Source organism: Ambystoma mexicanum, chromosome 6q (genome assembly GCF_040938575.1).
Source record: "Ambystoma mexicanum isolate Mex_15411 chromosome 6q, UKY_AmexF1_1, whole genome shotgun sequence".
Taxonomy (NCBI): Eukaryota; Metazoa; Chordata; class Amphibia; order Caudata; family Ambystomatidae; genus Ambystoma; species Ambystoma mexicanum.
The window spans coordinates 456,553,442-456,575,971 of record NC_090937.1 but is presented as its reverse complement, the minus strand read 5'-3'; the positions used below and the strand labels follow the sequence as shown (position 1 = coordinate 456,575,971).

The following is a 22,530-nucleotide window of genomic DNA, read 5'->3' as shown; positions in this document are numbered from 1 at the left end:
GGTAAACGTGAATGTGCCCACTAGAAATAACACAGAAATTGTAAAGATAAGTCTGCTGCCACCAGATTGTCTGTAGGCACATATAAAAGTAACCAAAAATCCCAAGTGTAAAAATCTAGGGTGATATAAAATTATCCCCATTCCATTACATTTGAAGATGCTCTGTGCAATGTTAAAATTTACAAAAATGTAAAAGATAAAAGGGACACTTAGCTTGCCAGTACTGGTAGTCTGAAGGACTGATCAGTTTCCTGCATAACAAATGAGCAGAAGGTAGTGGAAGTGAAGCTGAAGGTTCTACTTCCCCTCAAAATGATTGAACAGATTAAAAAACAAAGCAAAACGATTTGGGGTCCATTGAAACTATGGAGGGAAAGTTACCAAAAGAGAGAGATCATTCTTTATACCGGGCAGCTGGCGAAGGGCAGCGGATAAGGGCAATTTTCCTGTTTGCCTGTTCAGCTGGTGCCCATCCCTGCCCTGCAGCCCCCCTACTCGCCCAGGGGATCATGAGAAAGTAGTTGAGGTGTGGCACAATATTCTCCATTTGTTTTTCTTTCCACACAGTTTGCCACATTGTGTTTTGTCACTTTGAATGTGCATCTGTGAAGCAGCTCTACTCTGAATTCTGCCAGTGTGAGGTTTGCCGCTTTGTCCTGCATTTGAGAGGCTTTTATCACTTTAAATGTTGCTACTTGTATCGTCCCGCTGTGTGATCTTGTCACTTTGAATTCCTCCACTTAGAGACTTCCCACTGTTAGACTTTATCACCCTGTCTTTGATTTTAATTCTTTATTTTGAGCCATTCATCATGTGCTAACTGAGCAAAATTAACCGCCTCCAGGCGCAGATGTTATCAGATAAATGAGAATATGATCCTATACTACAGCACATGAATAGAGAATTCTATATCAGCCTGTGAAATAATCATTCAAACAAAGGTTTTCAGTGCTTTGCGTACTGAAGGAAATCCTTTGTTGTTAACTCAAATGGAAGGCTGTTCCAGAGCCTAGGGCCATAGACTGAAAACTGTCTTATCTCCCCTTGACACAAAACGGGAAGGCGGGACCACCAATAAAAGTTTATCAGTGAAGCCAATGTGAGGGTTTGTTAATTTGAATGCTGCCATTTCGCATTTTTACCACTTTTAATATTGCCACTATTGAAGCCCTCGTTCTTTAAACATTGTACCAATTCGTTTTTCTGCTTTTTTCATCTTTGCCCACACCAAAAGCTGAACTGTTTCAATCTGAACTGCTTTATAATTTAGCGGAACAAGCACTGCACTGAGCTGGTTTGGTCCATGCTGCTTTGCCCACAGGAACTGTTCTGATTTGGGTTTCTGCTGCTCCTAAATTTATCCCCACATCATCTCCACTGGCTTGGTTTTTCTGCTGTTTTTAATTTAGCCACGCAGAATTGTACCGATTTTGGTTCTATACTGCCTTTGAATTCGCCCACACTAAAAGCTGAACTGTTTCAATGTATACTGCTTAACCATTTAGCCAAACAAGAACTGCACTAATTTGGCCTTCGGCCTGTCGACTTATCAGCGCTAAGGCTGAGTGGGTTCAACTATGCTGCTTTTGGACTTGACTATAGAGGAACTTTACTGATTTGGTCTTCTACTACTTTTAAATGTAGCCTTACAAGAACTGCACTGATTTGGGTTTTTGCCGCTTTCAGATTTAGCCGCAGCAAGGCTGAGATGGTTCAGTGTATGCTGGTTTTAAACTTGCTCACACAGGAACTGTACTAGTTTGGTTTTTCTGTTGCTCTTGAATTTAGCCACATGAGAATTGTACAGATTTTGGTTCTACTCCGCTTTTGAATTCACTCACACTAAATCTGAACTGCTTCATTCTACACTGCCTTAGTGCACACCACTGTACCGGTTTTGGTCCTTTTGCTGCTCTTGAATATCACCATGTGAGAATTGTACATATTTTGGTTCTACTCTGCTTTTGAATTTGGCCAAACACGAAAGCTACACTGGTTCATTCTACACTGCTATAATCTAGTCAAACAAAACGCAGAAATTGAACGGACCTGGTTTTTGACTTCTTTTGAATTTCACCACAGTAAAGCTACACCTGTTCAATCTATACTGCTCTACACTTAACCGAACTTTAACTGCTCTGGTTCAGTCTCTACTACCTCTGAATTTGGCCACACTAAGGCAGCACTGGTTTCAATCTATACAACATTGGGATTCTGAATAGTGACTTGCCTCCAATCCACTAAAGGCTAGTAGCTATCATTCATCCAGCCTCCAATGATGGCCAATAGCTCCAAAATAAGAGGCTTCAAATGGCGCTGCAGAAATGACACTGATCATTCAGTCATACACCATCTGTACTCTATCCTCTCCACACAGCCAAGCATTCTAGAGCTGCAACTAGTAGCACTTTCTATCTCTCCCTTAACTGCCACACCTGCCCTCACCCATCCACTACCCCCACTTACTTGGACCATCCTTTAAGACAGACCTACTGTTACAGCTGTTCACACCTCCACCTACCCATCATTGATAAACGCAAAACTTCCTCCATCTCACACCCCTTCTGTCTTCACTGGACACCCAACACACATCTCTCCTTCAAAAATTCTACTCTCCCCCCCATCTCCATAATTTTAAACTCATTCTCCTGTCAGATACTTCCAACACATTCCACCCTTAACCCACCAGATCTATACACACACTACAAGCTAAGGCCTTAACAACTCCACCCTTCCCATCTCCCATCAGTCTTTTCATAACACCCCCGCCTTCTATCCAATTCCTCTTCCTTCCCCTTCACTATCATTCATCGTCATTCTGGCACCCTCCCTCTCCAACTCCTACCCTAACACTAGTTCTCTGCACCACCTGGCCATCGTCTTTCATCAGCCCTACCATCACTGCCAGCCCTTTCTCACCCCATCTCAAAGCATCACTTATGAGACAGGCATGGTATCAAGAGATGACACAGACAACAAGAGTAACAGTTTCTTGAAAACTTTATTGAAAGTTTTGGATTTGTTTAGCTCCAATCTTGCCCTATAACTAAGGTGGGGGTTTCCCTACCTAAATAAACAAAGGAAAGTCTGTGTCTGTAAGTCCAAACCAAAAAGCTGTCTGTGTCGAAACCGATGCTTGCCCACACGTCTAATACTAAACACTGTGTAAGGATGTTCTTAGATAACTAAACAGTGTCCAAAAACAAATATGGGGCTACATGTGGCTCCCTTCCCCAAGTTCAGGATGCCGTTCCAGTATATGCTTGTTTCAGATAATAGGTCTAGCCTTGGGATTTCCTTCCCCAAGTCCAAAACACGCTTGTTCTTGACGTAGAAGGTTCCGTTAATTTAACAAAGTTCCACGAGAACTCAGGGTTCCCTTCTTTAAGCTCAAAAGCACTTATTTGTTTTTAGTTCTTTTGCATGTTTGGGGCTATGCGTTCGTGACTTCCTTTAACAATTGTTACATGTTGGTTAGGGTTCCCTGGTCTTGACGCAGTTGACAGACCGCACAGTTCACCCTCCACAGGTCGCGCAACCAGTTTCCCTTGTAGTTTAATTTTTTCCTTATCGGCTTCTTACCTGGTTTCTTATTTGGCTTCTAGCTTGCCCAAGCCTTGTGTCCAAATATTCACTAGTAGGTGGCATGCTTTCTTTGTCACCCCTTCTCATATATTCTATTCTGTCAGCTCCCACTAGTAGCCTCTTTCTCCTATTAGCAGGTTTTCCAGATCAAGCTTTTGCTCACACTTCACTGCTCCCCCTTCTGCTGTTTTCTAACCGCTCTTAATCAAGTTCTTGCTTGCAATACTTTCAATTCACATTCAAATTGTTCAGAGACCGTCATACATGTATGATTTCCTTAATGTGCCTACTCTGTTACCTAGTTTCCAGGCGGTCCATCGCTGGCATCACATTCGCTTATTCTCCAGTTGTCTCTCTTTTGGAGGCTTTCGACAACTTGCCAGCTGCACGCGACCTCTCTGAAACAGTGCATTTCAACAGCTTTCATTAGCACCTTTAATTTGCTCGCGTACTGGGCTTCTTGCATTTCACTTGAAACTCACTGGTCGCGCTGCAGGATATCCCGGCTTATCCGCTCACACAGCTTCTTACACCGGTGGTCAGGGTCTCATCTCCTGCCCCTCAGACATTTCTGGGTCGGCTTCCTTGCCCAGGAGAACAAGCACTGCTCTGCCACAATGAAGAGACCGACCTGCTACACGGTTCCCTTCTTCCGACCTTGTAGGCTCCCTGGAGACACGTCTCCCGCACCACACTTCCGAAAAAACTGCTTTACTCTGCATCTTTTCAGCATCTCGGCGCTCTGCTCTCCACAGGCTCATCTCGGACTGTACTGGACTTCCTGCTGCTCTCTTATGATGAACTTCCTTCTTCTGTGTGCTCCCCCTTTTTATACACCTGAACCAAGGGGTTTCAGTTGTTTGAGTCCTTGGCCTCTTTTGCCTGGCCATAGTTAACACAATGAATGGGACATGTTGGACCTTCATTTCTGTATTCAGCCAAATCTCTCTTCTTCGTCCCAGTACTAGAGTGGTGTTTTCTATGGGAAGTGTGCATTCCTCTTTATGCTTCTTCCTCTTCTCAGTACATTGTGGGGATTCATAGGGTAGAATAGAAATTGAGCTGAAGTAGCCCATGAAGGCTGAGGAAAAAGATGGTAAGTCAGTGTTGGGAAAGGGGGGATTCCATGTCTCACCGTCGGGCATCCTCTTCTTAGAATTTGGTGGGAGTGGAGGAAAATGGATGGATTGGGATTTACAGTAGGAAGTGTATGTCCCTTGTGATTCTTCTCCCTATTTCCCCACTCCCAGAATGGTGTCTGTGATAGGGACTAGATATCATTCCCCGCCGTTTTGTTCTCACCCTAGCATTTGAATATTGTCTGTGATAGGAAGGTGATATTACTCCACTTTGCCTGTTTCTGACCCCTGCACTTTGTAAGAGTGAAGGAGGGAAGATGGCACAGGTTTGGCAATAACACATAAACTTAGAGGGAAGGTGGGGTAGGTCGTCATCCTGACCTCGGGAATACCACTTCTAACCCATGGGCATTCTTCTCTCAATTACCAAGGACCCTTCACACAAGTGATCCTTCCTGGTGGATCCACCCCAGGGTCAAGATCTAGTATCCTCACCTATCCCTTGGTTACCCGAGAGGAGGTCCTAAGATGGCATAAATGTGAGAACACTTCAGAAGAGGCTGAAGAACGAGGTGCCAAGAGTAGTTGGTCCCACTACTCCAAAGGGTCAAAGCCACCTTGCAGGCCTTCTTGGTACAATGAAAAGCAGTGGTCTGACGGGACGACAACGGGGTCAGGGTGACAAACCTTTCAGCACGTCTCCGGCGGTTCCACGGGTTTGCTCTTTCGTTCAGGATACTTGGCTCCTGCTGTAGTTCGGTGTGAACTTCAGGTGATCGACCTGGAATGGATGCGGAGCCCCTTCTCTTATCCAAGATTAGTTTCGGGCCCAAATCTCAGATATCCAATGGAAGATCTGCTCTCTTGCCTGCACGCCAGGCGTGGCCCACAGTGTTTCCAGTTATTCAGGCATACCAGACATACTGGCACCAGTAGTGTGGATTGGGCCCAGACCGTCCCAACCCTCGACCTGGGCACTAGCACACGTTACCTGCAGGAGCCTGCGAAAGATGTGGTTTTCGCGAGAGGCTGCATGTCCAAATAAGGAATACCCGGTCTCTCAACCTGGGGGGAAGGCAAAGGGACAAAATGGCCAAAGGACAGAACAAAGACACAAGTGAATGTGGACCTGAAACCAGCCACCCTAAGCAAAGTATAGTAGGACCCAACCCAACTTAACAGTGTCAGATTGTGGGATATATTTACCCACTCAGCAGTACTTCCCAACATCGCCAAGCTGCGTTTCAGCAGAAACAGCCAAATGGCTGCGCTGGCTCCTGAGAGCACCATTGCCTCATACCAAAACTGCATTTTGCAGTGACAAAAGGAGGGCTGCACTGTTTTGCCAAGTGCCATTGGGCACGATGGAACAGGAAGCACCCCGAGAAAGGCTACTAGGGTGTGTTCTTGTTTGTTTTAAAGAAATTGAAATATTCCCTGTTTCAATAGGAACTTTGGGCTTTCAGCAAAGCAGCGCTGATTTTTTACTCAACTTTAAAATGATGCCGCTCTGATGCTATTTTCCCCTGTTCTTCATCACACTATCTTTATCAAAAAGACCCTGTCATGCCCAGCCATATTCCCATTGTGCTCCTTCAGAAAAGCGCCTTATTCCTGAATGGCAGGCTGTGCCAGCCGAATCTGAGAAAATCAGCAAAAGCTTCACTTCAGCTGCACAGAAACACGCTTAAGTTTGCTACCAAATGTCAAAAATCACTGCTTGAAAAAAGAAAATCATAGCTTTCTGTGCATATGTCAATTTCATGAAGACGTTTGCCTTGTACAGACTGTTGTGTAAAACAAGCTGACTACACATACCGAACAATATTGGGAAGTAGATGGATGACAAATCCCAGCAGCATTGACCATGTGTCAAAATGGGCTTTTACAAACCAGAGAAAAAAAATGCCTGTGTTAAAAAGTACCTTGTTTAACAAAAACTTGTATGTGCCTAGCAATGTAAAGGGGTTTGTTGCTGTGGAATATATAGGCAATGTTTTATCCAACAGGTTTGTTTTGATCCAGGACAAAAGAAAAGAAAAATAAAACTGTTAAACTGCATGGGCTGGATTTTGCAAGCTCCCAAAACAGGTTATTCCCGTTGGCAGAGCTAAGGCTTCGATCAAAATGGAACCACCATAAACTTACAGGACACAAAAGTGATCATTGCTAGGTTTTGGAAAACTTTGACTGACCAAGACAAAACAACTTCACATACTAATCAGACTTGGGTCTGGGCTGAGCCATTTTCCATTGGAACTTTGTGTAATTTTAACGGGAATTGAGAAAATTGCAACTTTCCAACGTGTCATTCGGCATGTTCTAATTTTCCACTTGTTTTTGAATTGTATGCTTCTTGTTGATCCCTTGTCTTATGATTGCTAGGTTTTATGCATTACTGTTGTCGTTAGAAGTCATGTTTGTCTCAAAGATTTAACCGCACATTAATTATTTATTTGCCAATTTCCGAGTGTCATTTCATGCTACTACAAAGGGTTTAAAATCTTATTTTGTGAGGGAAGGTCAGATTTTGATTCTGTTCGCTGCCTCTTATCCCTGACTACCTGCTGCTTCTTTCTATCCACATGGAATTTGGTTATTTGTGGGTTGAGGGAACATTGCAGGGGGAAACCTTAACTTGGGTGCTATTTATCCGAATTCAAAAGTGCTCCCATTAAATGGTGCTTTGGATATGTTCTACTAGAAAGTTAACCAAGTGCATTGCTTCAATTTACATTGTAATTATCACCCCAATGGTGATTGCTGCCCAATATCAAAATTTGTCTGATTTTTGTGAATTCTAAGAATATATAAATATTGTATTTCACCAACCGGCCTAGTTCATGGTCTATTGTGACCCGAGACGGGTCGGATTTCGGCTTAATGTGAATTCATTGAAATGAAAGAAAAAGCATTCCTATTGAGCACCACATCCCAGGCCAAGACCAAGTGTCCTGGTCCTGTGTGATGCTGATTGGTATCCTTAACAAGATGTGTGTTATTTGTTATTAGTGGGAGGGATATAGCATAGGATACTGTAGGTTTGGAGAGAGGATGGACATTTTGTGAGGCATCCGGACAATCGCCCTTTTATTATTTTCTCTTGCAGTTAGGGAAACCTTTACCATAATTAGACTGTTAGTTGAGGTTTTCCTTTCTATAATGAAATTTGTTAAACCACACGTTGTCTTGTCTGTCTCGTATGTCTTGACAGGAGGAGGAATAGGAGGAGGAGGAATTATTGCAAGGCACCACCCCAATCCATATTAGAACAATAACCACTTGTGAGGGTACAACAAAATTTGGCACCTGTGTTGGGGAGGAATGTTGTTGCAAGGTCGGAGTGATGGTGACAGCATTAGGCCTAAAAATATCTAAATAAAGACCCTTCACCTGTCCTTGACACTCAGTGTTTACTGAGCCATCTGTGACAGTGCTGGAAACAATTTTGGTGGATTAAGCTTTTAGTTACTAGATTTATTTCATCAGATTTTTTGTGCTGCTGTTATTTTATTGAACATTTGTAAGGCGCTTTATACAACAGAATTGTTTCAAAACGCCCAAGGCTCAATGGGAAGGGAACAGGGGAAATAATAAGTGGCCAAAAAAAACAGTTATATATACAGTCGTGATCCTACTATCCCTTGTGGCATTTGGCCGTGCAAGTGCATTGAAGAGAAGTGCAGGGGAGGGGGATGGAAGGGGGAGCAGAGGAGTGGCCAAGTGCTGGAGGAAGGCCCGGGAGGGAAATGCTAAGGGGAGCCAGAAGGAGAGCCTCAGGCTAAGCGCTAGGTCAGGCAACTCTCAACGGTGGTATGTGGTTTCACCAGGGAAGCGCCTGCAGTGCAGTGTAGTGGGGGGGGGCCCGCAGGGGGAGGGGAAGGGGGGGGGCGGGGGTTAAGGGGTGCTGGTTTTCACTGGGAGGAAGGACCTGAAATCACGCGAGGATCAGGCCACTGGTCAGCGGCATTGGGGTGATTAGCAAGGAAGAGAAAGAGTTTTGAGCAGTTTCTGGAACTTAAGGAAGTCCGGCTCAAGTCTGAGAGGGGCAGGGAGGCTGTTCCAAAGGGAGGCACCAGCCGAGGAGAGACCTATCCCCCACTCTCTGCTTGGAGAAGTTGTTGACAGTGAGAGAGTTGGAATAAGAGGAACGTAGGGCTCTAGCAGGGGAGTATTTAGGGAGGGAAAGTTGGAGATAGCGGGGTCCCAGGCCCCGATGGCCTTGTAGATGATGCAGAGGGTCTTGAATTTGATCCTTGCAACCACCGGACAGATATTAGGGCTGTAGAGATACAGTCCCTGGGCTTGAGGTCAAGGATAAGTCTTGCAGCCCTGTTCCGGATTAGCTGGAGGGGCAAAGGGAGGAGATAGGTAGATTGAGAAAGAGGCTATTGCAGGAGTCCAGCCTGAAGAAGAACATGACTCTGGAAACATTGAGATTCTGTAGGAAGGAGAGAGCCACCAGGAGCCTGTGGTTACCCACCTACCGTCTCATTTTCAACCCTTCCAGCATGAGGCTGTCCTTTTTGTTTAACAAGGATGCAGTAGAAAGAGTTTCCAGAAAAGAAACAGAAAAGGTACAAGGTCAATATACCTGCTGGTCCAAAATAAAGCTCCTTCCAGAGGTGTGGCAAGCTAGAAGAAGGACTTGAATAAGAGGACATGTTCTTGCGCCCCATCGCTAAAAGGGGAGTTCCCTTCCTAACAAACTATTAACGGTGCTTGTCAGTACTCAAAATAACAAATGCAGTCCTCTGGCCAAATCCTATTCTCTAAACTACCACAAAAACAGAAAAGAAAGTAGGGCACTATGTTATGCCTTCAGAGTGTTTCACCCCAACCACTCTGAGGATTTCCAGGAATCCCTCTTGGTTTCAGTATTAACTCTTGTCAGTAAGTAGAAACAGTTCTCCTTGGTTTAACAGTTCTTGCCCATCTTGTCAAAGTTCCAAAAGTTTCTCAGGTTTACAAAGTAAAGTCTCAGGTTCCAAAAAGAGCAACTGTCCCAGATGTCGGTGGAATTATACCTCCTTAATCCCTTTCCACCACTTATATGGGTTTCTCCCCACTAGGTTTATGTCATGCTTGTTTCTTGGTTCCCCTTGGATTTGTTCCTCACCTGTTTTATTAGGCCCGATGGCTCCCTTCGTTTACTCTGCCCCAATGTCTCACTTATCTGCCAGGTGTATTGATGCCCCCTCTTTATATATGTCTCTTGTGATTGTCGGGAGTTGCTGTGACCCGTTTGGCCGGTTGCATTATTTAGGCTTCTTGGGCTCCCGTAGCCCTTATTATTACTTGTTTCCTCTTCTCTCACTGGACCTTGATGCCCCTCATAGGGTTTTAGAATATTCCTTCCTTCTCCATGTAAAGACTCGATGGTGGTATCTGTACTCCTGCTCTCTAAATGACCGAGTAAAAGCACAGAGCACCCCAGCCAAGGTTCTCTATTCGGTAGCTGTGGTTGAGCAACCAAGGCTTAAGCTCTCAGGAGGTGATGCAGGCTGGTTCTGAAGTACAGTGTAGTCCCCGAGCACCCACAAAGGAATGTCCACACGCTATGTTAGTGAAAACACAGTTGTTTATATACATAGGCTCAAGTTATGTACAAAATAACACACTTTGTGCTTAAGATAATCTAAAATGATAATTATATACAGTTTCTATGTGGTACCACAATTACGTCTTTCCATTAAAATGCATTAACTGTACTCAGTTCAAATGTCATACAAATTAGTTAATAATGGGAACCAACAATAGACCTAGGAGGAAAGCAGGTTGGTTAAAACAATAGGCAGAATACTGGCACCTACCACTAGACACAGCTCGGTGTGAGGATCCCCCCACCTGGGCAACCTGTAAATAGATATAAAACAAGCCCAGACTATATATTGTTCAATATGAGTCTTATTTCCTTCTAAATAGTTCTACTACCCCAATGTAGCTGGAATAGCAGAGTTCAATGTCAGGTTGTCGACGGATCCTTTTTGAGCGGCTCCCTTTAAAGCAGGAGCCACGGATCGCCAAGATCACTTGAGGAAATGGTGAACAAAGACGTCGAGGCAGCAGCTTCGGTCCTGGCGGTGCTCATCGATGATTTGCCGTGGACGTCCTGCGAAGATGAGGCATGCGGTGCTCCTCGACGACAATAGTTTGTTGCCGTAAAGAGTTTATGAAGAACTTTAGCCCAGCAAGGGTGTCGAGTCGTCGGGTGTCTCTGCGCTATTCGGGAAGCCGGAAACCTACCGGCTGATGCTCCTCGGTGGCCAGGACTTTCTCCGGCGGGACAAAGCGGTCAACGCTGCAGGCAAGAGCGTCCTTGGATTCAAAGTGTCTTAATCAATGCAGCGTTGCGGCTCCGGACATCAGCGGCACAGCGTTAAGCTGTCCCCGTTCTGGGCAACACAGCTTTGACGGGCCTCCAGTGTTCACGGCGTTCTTCCGAACCCTGGTCGACGATGGACGGCTGTCCGGTGCTTCTCTTCGGATTCCTTGGTGGTCCCCATCTCCGGTCGACAGTCTTTCGAAGGCTGGCTTCCAGGGCGCTTCAGCGAAGGTTAGCGGTGCATGATGGTCCCTCGTAGCTCGGTAAGAGGTCTCCTGGTCAGGTCCTTTCTCGGATCAGTCTCGATGGCACTGCGGCTTTCAGATGGCATGGAAGGGAAACGGCAGTTAACCACCTTGTTCGGGCTCGGCTTTCGAGATCAAGCATCAGTTTTGACTTCAGCTTCTGAACGATTACCATCAGTGAGAGGTCCCCAGATATACTGTTTGGGGTCTCATTCACTGTGCTGGGTCACACTCAGGCAACCAATCATTCAGAAGGGCACGCAGGCAGGCAGCCAATCGGGCTCACAGGGCATTCAGGCCATTCTCCTCCCTTCAGACACTCACAACAAGGAATGTGTATTGGGACAAGTACCCAGCCATTCAGCTCTCCACACTTCATTCATACTAGTTTTGGGCAGAGCTGTCAAATTCATTGTGTTACATACCAGAAACCAGACACCCATAACCTGCAATGCATATTGGTCACACACTCCATTCACCCAGGTCCCACCCCACAACAAAAAAGAGGCCACAGGGGCCATCTTGTCTTCTATCAGGAATCAACTGATTCCAATTGCAGGACTTGGGTATCCCAAGATGGAGGATACTCGGAGCACCTGTCAAATTCAGCGTGGAGCTGCCACCAGCCCATACTTTGCTCTGTGGGCCACACACAGGTGCCCAAATACATACACTAGGGGTACAGGGTTATACTCCCACCCATGGGTGCCATGAGGGTATCCAAGGGTATGTACACCAAACCAAAAGGAAGAAGAGCAGGGCAGAAAACAATACAGAACCCACATGAAAATGGACTACAGAACAAGGACAGGGAGGCCCTGTCCCTCCAATGCATTTCCAGCATCACACACCAGTTTTCATTCTTGAGTCCCCCTGCCCCCACTATGAGCAATCCAGGGATCTTCTCCACCACAAGGATCCCTCCAGCGAGGTGTTGGCGGTTCGGAAGCAGTGGAATTTTCCACTGCTTCCTGGCATTCTCTTGTGGATGCGACCGGGTTTGGCCCTCGTCTCAGCTTCTCGATTCCTTCAGTGTAAACAGAGGACTCGTTCCTCACTTGTTCTCTGGCTTCGGCGTTGTTTCCCAGTCCCCGGGCCCATCACATCCTTTGCATGCTCACACCTCCAGATCAGGCCGGCTCTGCTCGGCCTTGGCCTCGCTGATGCCCAGTGTCTCGCTTTCTTTGCTGTCTCTCTCCACGCTACAGCCGGCTCCCGCGTGCAGCGTTGCTTCGCTTCTCATTAACGTTGGTACGTCAAAGGCTTGCCTCTGTGTATCGCTTCTTCTCATTCTCCTGTCAAGCTTCGTCACAGAGGGCTGTTAGCTATGATAGATCTTAGTTTCATCAATTGGTTCATGAAAAAAGAGAAGGCTTTTGACTGTTGGCTCTTCACCCGATCTAGCCATTCAGCAAGGTGACTTGCTGCATGAACTGGATCTCAGTGTGCAGAACATGCCTAAATAGTTTGGCCATCAAAGTATCCAATTCAAGGTTTTACCATTCAGAGTAATATTGGTTTTATTGGAATTCATGGCAGCGATAGATGCCCACCTTCAAAAGCAGGGAATAGTAGTCTGAATGGATTCAGCTGATTAATTCACAAAGTCAAGCCTGTTCAATGTGCTCCGTGTCCTCTCCTTGCTAATATGCGACTGTGTCTACGCTGGTCTGTGAAGGGGAAAAGGTTGGCTGCTACTGCAGCAGCAAGATGCGTTACCTTAGTAAAGGACACAGATTTAGAAAGTGTACTGTAGAGTACAACATCTCTTCATGTCACTGATGACCACCTGACAATTTGTGGAATACGGTTTTTGATAGTGAGAACTGTGAAATCGCTACTCTGAGCCATGACCTTTTGTATATGTTTGTTCTCGCCTGAGCAAAACTCCACATGAGTAGCTGAATGTCTGACAAACAAATGGAAGCTGACCATGTCTGTTCAAGCGCATAAGAGTTTATCACTGTGTGATCAACGCCAATAGGCTAACATCAAATTTAATTTGGATTTCCTGGAGTAATGGATCCATATCTAGGCAATGGAGTCTTCAGCAAAGTAAGCAAGGCTTGAATGTGACTACACCTTAACTACAATGAGCAGTAGAGCTGGCAAGTGCGGAAATGATTTTTCTTTGAGCTCATATTATTTTCCCTGTGTGCAACTGAATAACGATGTAAGCCACTTTTTGAGCATGCGTAGTTAGTGAGATACGATCTCTGAAGCGTTTGGAAGGCAATTTCTCCTTCCCATCCACCGCAATTCTTTTCAAATCAGTGTAAAAGGAGCATCTTAAAACTCTCTTTCAGAAAATATAGGCTAAATCAAAATGATTTTATGCTTTTATAAGGAGTGCTTATCAACCGGTCCAAAACTTCAAGATATGCCATAGTAACTAACAAAAGTACTCCTGCGCAGATAGAAAAACATCTATGCACAAAAAAAGCTTTGCGTGCTCAGGATAAACAATCTGTTTAGTCGTGGCTATTCAGTTGTCAACACTGCTCAGAGACAATACAGAAAGTGCTTAGTGCCATTGGGAAACAACTCATGTTTGACAAAAACAAGTATCGCTAATCACTGATCTGTCAAAAAATCAGACATTATGCAATTTATGCAAATTGAATAATTGTAACTGAAAGGAATGTGTCTGAAAACATGCCAATAAGAGTTCATGTGCCACTTTAATGGAGTAATTCAAGCGCCATGAGAAAATGCCTTTCATAATTTGTGTAGGGACAATAATTGCATCAGAATAACTGCACCACAGAATATGATGATCAGAATTCCTGGGCCTCTGCTAAATGTCCACATTATGTTGGTCTGTGAGTTGTGACATTTACTCAAAACCGGCCTTACAGCTAGGAGGTATATACACCATCTGTTTTACTCTCTAAAAACAGGGAAATATGCCCAAAAAAACGGGAAGCCATAAACCTATAGGAATCTACCCCTGCTTCTACCCACAAAGTTCCACTGACATCTTTGCAAATCAATGACCAGCAGAGCAGTGGCATTGGTAGAAACTCGAATAATATTACTGCCTTATCTCAAGAGGAATTTTAAGGGGAAAACATATTTTAATGAGCAATAAATAACCCTACTGGAAAAGCCAACTACTTTCTTATTCCCTGAAAAATCCTTTGATTCCAAGTATGGAGTAAAATCGTATACAAACCCTGCTTGTAACCCTGATGTAGGAAGTGCAGTTACAGGGCACATAATACAGCTTATAGTTTTGCCCACCCTTGCTCACCACAGCCTAGACAAAAATCAACAAGAGCCTTACTGAGGTTTCTTCTGGTGCCCCGTTGAAGAACATTACATATATTTGCCATTTAAGTCAACAGTAGCAAAGCTCACAGGTACAACTTATTGAGTACCATCTTCTTTAACTAGGGACTCCTCCTCTGAAATGCACTGTTATCAGTTGAACAAGATGCATGGGGATTCTAGAGACAAATGCAAACCCATGATTATATTGAGAATCCCTCAGCAGCTGCGCATAGACGGAAAGAGAAGGTGCAGTCTCCTAGACTATTATTATAGTTTCCTATTCTTTAGCAAATATTTCCTTCATTGTACTGTACTGCCAAAACATCCGATTTGGTTGTTGAAAGTTGCTGATTTGTTCTTCACCCCAAGGGAGTGTTCTCCTGTTCCCTTCCACCATTTCCCCTCCCCGGCTCCTGTAGTAGCCTCCAATATTAGTTGACGGTACTCTAAAAAGAGAGGGATTGTAGCAGTAAAACACTAACAGGAATATTTGCATACCTACAATACAATGCAAGCAAATTCAATGTAAAGCCTCACGATAATATTATATGGAGTTTAAGAAAATCTCATAAGTCTGCATGTGCACAATTACTATGAGGTACGTACAATATTGTTTGCAACATACCCCACCTTTGAATTGTTGGGTAGGATTATACAAGTGCTCGGTGAAACCATTCTTGTATAGCAGCGAGTAAACCTATAATTTGCTAAGGTCTATGCTCCATGGAACTCTGAACATTTTGAAAGGTTTCTGATTGTGTGAAAAACATTCTATTTATCTGAATATTGTTGCACTAATTTTATATACGAATAATGCCAGGCAGCGCCCATACCCATTATCCCTTGCAGGCTAAGTAAATGATATTGAAATGTTGCTCCCCACTTATAGGGTAATGTCAGCAATGCTGAAGTGGGAAACTCTGACCATGACATTTGCCTTCTCAAAATCCTTACATGGCAAATTAATATTTGAGTTTTATAATGAGTTAACTTGCAAGGGGGTCTTTTTAAAGGGCTTGTGTGACATTTGTGCAACGAATGGGGAAGCATGGGATGAGGTTACACATCCTAGAAGCCTGCTTCCTTACAGTCAATATCCAATATTTAAGCTGAAACTTGGATTACATAGTGTGGGTAATGCTTTTGCTGAGGCATCATGAGTAACAGAAATTCTTGTGCTCGAACGTCATTCATATTATAACAAACATAAAACAAGACTAGTATCTAAGTCTGGTAACCTTTTGCAGAGCTAAGGTAGGCAGAGTCAAGGTTGTCTGGTAATATCTGTATGTGGGCGGAGTTTGAGCCATGTGGTAGAATCAAGTATAGGATTCATCAATGGGGAGGGACGATAATTTGGTTAATGTGTGTAGGCATATCTTAGTTATATGTTCTGTTCATGGAGCCACTTTTTCATATTCGTTTTTAACCTCTTGTCAGTATATTCTGTTTTTAGGGTTTTTAAGGTCAAGCTCATTTAATAGGGCAATGTGAAAAGGTTAGACCAGAATATCAAGAATAGTTAGTATAATTTAGCTTAATTTTGAGAGAAAGCAAATGTTAGGTTGCTGCTGTGGCTTGTCCCTTATTACATCTTTTTGAATAGGTGGGAATTGTCTGTGTGCGCTGCTGAAATTCTTCTGAGTGGCACCCAGAAGGAAGCTGGGCAAGCGCACATGCGCACAGCTTAGAGGGAGCATTGCTCCCAACACTCTCTCCCCAAAGACCACCTATTTCTCTTTTCCCAATTCTACACTGATGTTGCGCCCTACATGCTGCTGCATTGTGTACAAACACCCTTTGACCATTCCCTCTCCCTGCCCCCTTCCCTCTCAAGCCTTATTTCAACAGGAAGGCGGAAACCCTCTCTTATGTCCATCAATTCCACATTTACACTCTTCATCATGTTTCCCCAAAACCATGTGCGATTGCTTGCCTACTGGCCATCTTGATTACCCTCTGCTCTGAGCTGCAATTTCCCTGTTTTGTCCTCTCGGCCTACCTCCACTCTCCCTTCGAGTTCTGACCCCTCTGTGACTGCTTCCTTCCTCTTCCTGTATCTGATTTGGTTCCTCCAAATTGACAACAGACTTTGCTTGGAGTTATCTTTGCTATTTTCTCATATCTCTAGTATTGTTTACAGTCCTTTCAGATAAGCCACTTTTGCTACACATTTGTTAACCTGCAAATATAGCATATTTTGTTATTATGGGCCTCATTCCGAGTAGGGCGGTAAGGGATACCGGGCACTGTTAAGGAGACCGGTGCCGGTAATCCCTTACCGGCCTACTACGAGGTCCCTTTATGGGTCCCGCTATGGGCGCCTGGTTTTACGGGAGCCGCAAAGGGACTAGAGAGCTAATAACGGTACCGCAAATTGTGGTAACGTTGTTAGCTACTTCCCCATTCCCATTGAGCCCTATGGGGACTCAAATGGGAATGGGGAATGGATTTTCCAATGGGGATTTACCGGTCCCGCAAAGGTCGGACTACACCGGTAAGTCCCCATGGAACCAAGTCGGAGTCGGTACCGGTAGGGGAGGTAGTCATGGCGCAAATAGCGCCATGACTACCACCATACTCGTAAATAGGCCCTATGTCTTTTTCTGTTTAAGTTAATTTGTTGGGACAGCAAAATCCCAATATAGTCTGTGAAATAAGGTTCCTAACTAGAAAACAGGTGCAACTATGAGATGCTTGAGTGACCAACAAGTTCACTGTTATAGTTGGAGAATAGGATGAGAAACATTGTAGAGACTGAGTTTTCATAACTGACCAGCTCCCCCCAATAACCACTGATTTGAACCCTCTACACACTTCCTGTAATGAACCTGGCAAAATCCTTGATGTTAAGGTGGATGTATCTCCTCACACCTCTCCTTCGAACACCCCATGTACAGACCCCACCAGTGGTACTCCCTTTCTTCAAGCCGCACTTCTCAATACTCGCTCCATGCGTCTACACGGCGTTCTGGATTACACAGATTTACTGATGTCTACCAGTCCTGACTTACTTACTATAAATGAGTCTTGGCTTGACAAAGCCACGCCATCAGAAGCACTTCTTGCTGTTCCTAACAACAATTTTCTTCTTCGCGCAGACTGCATGAGCGGTAGGGGTGGTGGAGTAGCACTATTTTTAAACTTCAGTTTCATTCTATCTCGAATGAATCCCCCATGGATTATGAATCTCTTGGTCAAACTGAAAATTTCCAATAATACCTTGCTCACCATCATTGTTATTTACATACCCCCGAGGGCTCTTCCCTTTTTTGAAGAGCAGTTTTTAAACCTACTAAACAATGTCACCAGGTCCCAGACACCAATTCTGGTGATGGGTGACTTTAATCACTGGTTTGACACTCCTCCCGATGCTGACACCGTCTCACTAATGTGTGCCATTGATACTGTAGGGTTCTTGCAACTGGTCTCCTCCCCCACGCATACTTCCAGGCATACCCTTGATTGGCTTTTGGTTCACCACCTTTCGCTCACGAACCTGATTGTTTCTCCTTGCATCTGGTCTGACCATTCCTTATTGTCATTTGACATTATCGTTCCAGATCCCCCCGCTATACTCAACACCAATATTAGAACTATCGTGCGCATGCGTAACCAGAAGTCCTGAACTCCCGAAATGTTTTCTCCCTTGCTTCGCGAGAGGCTCAGTGTTTTGGAGGACTTCGAAAACGCTGATGAGCTAGCTCGTCGTATCAAAAATATTCTTGAGGGAAGCTACTAACCAGTTAGCACCTCTAAAAGATGGATGCATAAAAAATGAATCCATCCATAAAGGCTGGTTTAACAATAACATAATACAACTCGATCTCAAGAAACATACCGCCGAACGCCGCTAGCGAAAAAATCCCTCAGCAACTACTCTGGCTGATTACAAAATCCTAGTCAAACAATATAAGGATGCCATTATTACGTCAAAATCCTTCTTATATAATGACCGAAATCTGAATGTAAAATCCAGTTCTCAGGAACACTTTGCAATTTGAAGCGAGTTCAAGGGTAAGCCATGCGCTGTGGAGGTCCCTGTGAAAAAGAAAGATTGGTACCAAACATGATTCATTAACCAAAAAGGATAACAGTCATCAAACTCGCATTCATTTAACCAGGAATACCGGCCATGGTAGAGCTACGCCTAACGTGAGCAACATGGTAGAAGAACCCCTCATACCCGCCACTTCTGTATTCTCCTTCACCCCCTGCTCTGAAACCACCATCTTGCACATTATCTCTGGTATGAAGCCTACATTCTGCCAGGGTGATGCCTGCACTTCCATTCTTTTTCTTAAATGTATGGATGTGTGATTGCCATGTTAGATCTAAAGGCAAACCTTCTACACAGTTTCGATCATGCACAACCAGCAGTCATAATGCTGCTGGACCTATTCTCTGCCTTTGATCTTGTTGATCATATACTGTTAGAGGATAGACTTCGCTCCATAGTGGGCTGCTCCCCCAAGGCAACTCATTGGATTTCTTCTTTTTTAAGTCCTCGCAATGCCAGCGTGAGCGTTGGGGAGGCCTTCTCCAATCCTACCCCGATTATGCATGGTGTTCTGCAGGGGTTGTGCCTCTCCCCCTCTTTGTTCAACGTTTATATCATCCCTTTTCTAAGACTTCTTCACAGTCTGGGTATACAGTATGCAAATTATGCTGATGACACCCAGGTTGTCATTTAAACTCTGCGGCTCCTACTCTGATGACTTGGCCAACCTCAATTCTATCTATGCCTCAATCCACGCTTGGATGGCTTCTAATTCTCTCACATTGAATGCTAAGAAGACTGAGCTCATGATTGTTGCTTCGAGCTCTAAATTGAATACAAGAGCTTTCTCATTTATGAAACCACGATTCTTGTGGCTAAGAAGGTCAAGACTCTGGGTGTTGTCCTGGATGCCGAGCTCTCCATGAATCAGCATGTTGCCTATATCAGGTCTTCCTGTGGTTTGATTAATACACGTGTATGCAACATTCAACTGTTTCTGTCCCATGAGAATGCAGCAACACTCGCCACTGTCCGTATTAATTCTCGACCGGACTACTGCAACAGCCTTTTGAGTGGTCGCAGTTTAATATCTCTTCTCTCCAGGTTGTGCAGAATGGCGCAGTTTGTGCTGTACTGGGTCTGTCAAGACGAGTCCATATTACTGTGTTTAGGTGGGACTTGCACTGGTTGCCAGTGAAGCACAGAATAACACATAAGATGCTTACCTTAACCCATAAATGTCTTCTCAATCGGACCCCCAATATCTTCCTGCCCGTCTCAAATTATATGCTGCGGTCCGTACCCTCGGGTCACAGAACCAAATTAAGCTAGCACAGCCCACATTTAAACTTGCCAAGGCAGGTGGGCGCAGCTTCAATGTTTACAGTCGAAATGCTTGGAATCTGCTGCCATGCTGTCTCAAAGCTACTCCGACATCGGCAGAATTTAAGAAAAAGCTGAAAACTCTTCTTTTTAATTTACCACCTGATTAATTGCCTTGGCGCTCTTCCTTCGTTACACACCATCATATTTACTGCTCTTTTGTTATGTTCTGTCATTTGTGCGTGCTGTGAGTCCCACAGGTATGTGTCGCGGTATACAAGAATTTAAAATAAATAAATCCAGTTGCATGATGATAATTTATCAGATTCAAAAGTGAAGGATTTCTCAGCAGCAGTTTTTCCATGCACAAATTACTAAAACAAGCGGGGAAGGTTTGGAATACTTGGCTAGAGAAGAATTGGTTAAGCTAGAAAGGTATTTTGCTAGCTTGTGGAATGTACCAATGTCAAAGTAGGAAATAAGCATTTTAATCTGAGTTAAGTACTTGGACTTTAAAAGGCGACAGGAGGGAGGAACTGCAGTAACATCTTCAGAAACATTGGACTGTGTATAGAGAAAAGTTTGAGTCCAGGGCTAGCTCACTGTTCATCCTGTAGCTGTCATGCTTTACTAGGAATAAATAGTTTCAGATTGTCATGATGTCTGGGTACACTGTTCTGCTATCTGATACTATATCCGCATATTAATCTCGTGGTTTTAAGCAGTAAACGGAAATGCATAAAACGTTTACTACTTTCTTCAATTGGAAGACAAGATTGTATCAATCTTTCCTTGGACTTTGATGGCGAGTCAAGTCAAGACTACGAAACGTTGAAGTATGAAATGGAATTCTTGATTGAGATGTCAAATGGACACACCAGTACATTGACTTTAAAATAAAGTGAAGGTGGTATGCATTCCTATAGTTAAGTTACAAATCCTGTTATTTAATGTAAGATATATGGATTATGTTACTTAAAGGAGGCACTTATCGATCAGTTTGCATGCGTTTTGCGAAGAATGGATGCTACCTCCTACATGTTCTTCATAGATTTGTCGTATAACGCAAACCTTCAAATGAAATCTGTATCCCCATGGCTACTCTTCATTGTATATTTTGTTTCCAATGAATGCCTTTGATTTGCTAGAAATATTAATGAAGTGCAATATATGGCTCTGCGTTAGTTTTGCAGGCATCTCAGCGAGAGGAAAAAAAGCTGCGGGTGGAGAATGCTAAACTGAAGAAAGAAATCGAAGCACTGAAAGAGCAACTGACACAAACGGAAGTTCAGAATGGAGGTAATTTGATAGGGCGGTGAACACTGTCCACAGTTCAAAGCTTGTATCTGGCTGGGATATTATGTTGTGAGCATTTAGATTTTTATTTTATTGAGCTTTGCTAGAGTTTTGGTAGCAACGACATCGTCCATAAGCATTTTAAGAAAAACTGTATAAATGATGGGAGGTAGGACAGTTTTATTTTTTTATTTTATTTTTTAAAATCTTTTTTAAACAATTTAAGCATGTAGTTGAGAGACAGCCTCCTTGTGTAATTAGTGGGTATGGCGGGAGGCTGAGACACCATTCAGGCATGGGGCAGGTATAGTCTTGCGCTTATGTATGGTACTACCTCACTCTAAATACCTATGGTATTGGATGTTACTGGTTTAGAAAACGTGGGTTTGTTCTGTGGGAGCTACCGGGCACCACAAAGAATTAAGTAGACCATTATATAACCTGTGTTTACTGAATTGTTATGTTGTTTTGCATTTATATAGCGCTCTATATATCATTGGTATGATCTCAAATTGCTGGTAGGTTGAGCACCCTCGGGGACTGTAGTCCAGGTCAGTTGAGAGAGAAGGGTGCGCCAGTTATGTGTTCAGCTGATGTAATTGCCTGATGGTAGCTGCATCCTAGCGTTAGGTGTGGTGTTATTGATATCGGTAGAATGTGTGCAGTCTGGCGGGTGGACACCAAGACTGGGTTCTGGCTGCGTTAGGCCTGTAGGACGCTTATGTGTGCAGCTAGGCCAGTTTGTCATGGGACATAGCTGCGTTTTATTAGAATGATGAGTTCTTCATGGGGTAATGTTAATATGTGAGCAGCTAGGCCGAATTGATCGAGGGGTATATAATTGTGTGATGGTGTAGAGGAGAGGTTAAGCATAGTGATATGGGAGGAGAGTGTTTGCATGGAGTTATGATCTAAGGAGATCGATATTCTGCATTTCAGGCATGCGGTTGCTTAATGGCAAATTAATAAGCGTATTCAGTGATGACATTGTTCGGGATCTCATTGAACATTAGTCATTGGGTCGCTGGGTTCAATTGCTTCAGAAGTTCGTGGTTGGTATTACGGAAAGAGCCCCGTTTTTAGAACTTTGCGGAACGTCCTATATAGTCTTGGGTGTGTTGAATATGTGGGGGAAGCGAGTGCCACAGAGTTGGGGCCAAGGTTGAGAAGGCAGATCCTCCGATCCTGACAGAGTTAGAGGTTGGAATCACTAGGAGGGCCGTGCTTGATCTTAGGGTGCGGGATGGGAGGTATGGTTTTATCTTTTCTTGTAGTTATAGTGGGCCGGTCTTGTACACTGCTCGGTGAGTGATGTATAGGTCCTGAAGGTGGCCCTTTGTCCGACTGGGAGCCAGTGGAGGGTTCGGAGAGCTGGTGAGATGTGGTCTCTTTGACCCAGGGCAA

At 44.2% G+C, this 22,530-nt stretch overlaps 1 protein-coding gene across 6 annotated transcripts in view; it reads left to right on the top strand.

The window, feature by feature from the left end:
• AIMP1 (aminoacyl tRNA synthetase complex interacting multifunctional protein 1) overlaps nucleotides 1-22,530 on the top strand; it is a 324,905-nt gene that overhangs the window by 157,771 nt on the left and 144,604 nt on the right. For all 6 annotated transcript variants that reach the window (XM_069630939.1, XM_069630941.1, XM_069630943.1 and 3 more), the window contains one exon: nucleotides 21,016-21,129. In XM_069630939.1, the coding sequence (XP_069487040.1) occupies nucleotides 21,016-21,129 (114 nt within the window). The remainder of the gene's footprint in view (nucleotides 1-21,015; nucleotides 21,130-22,530) is intronic.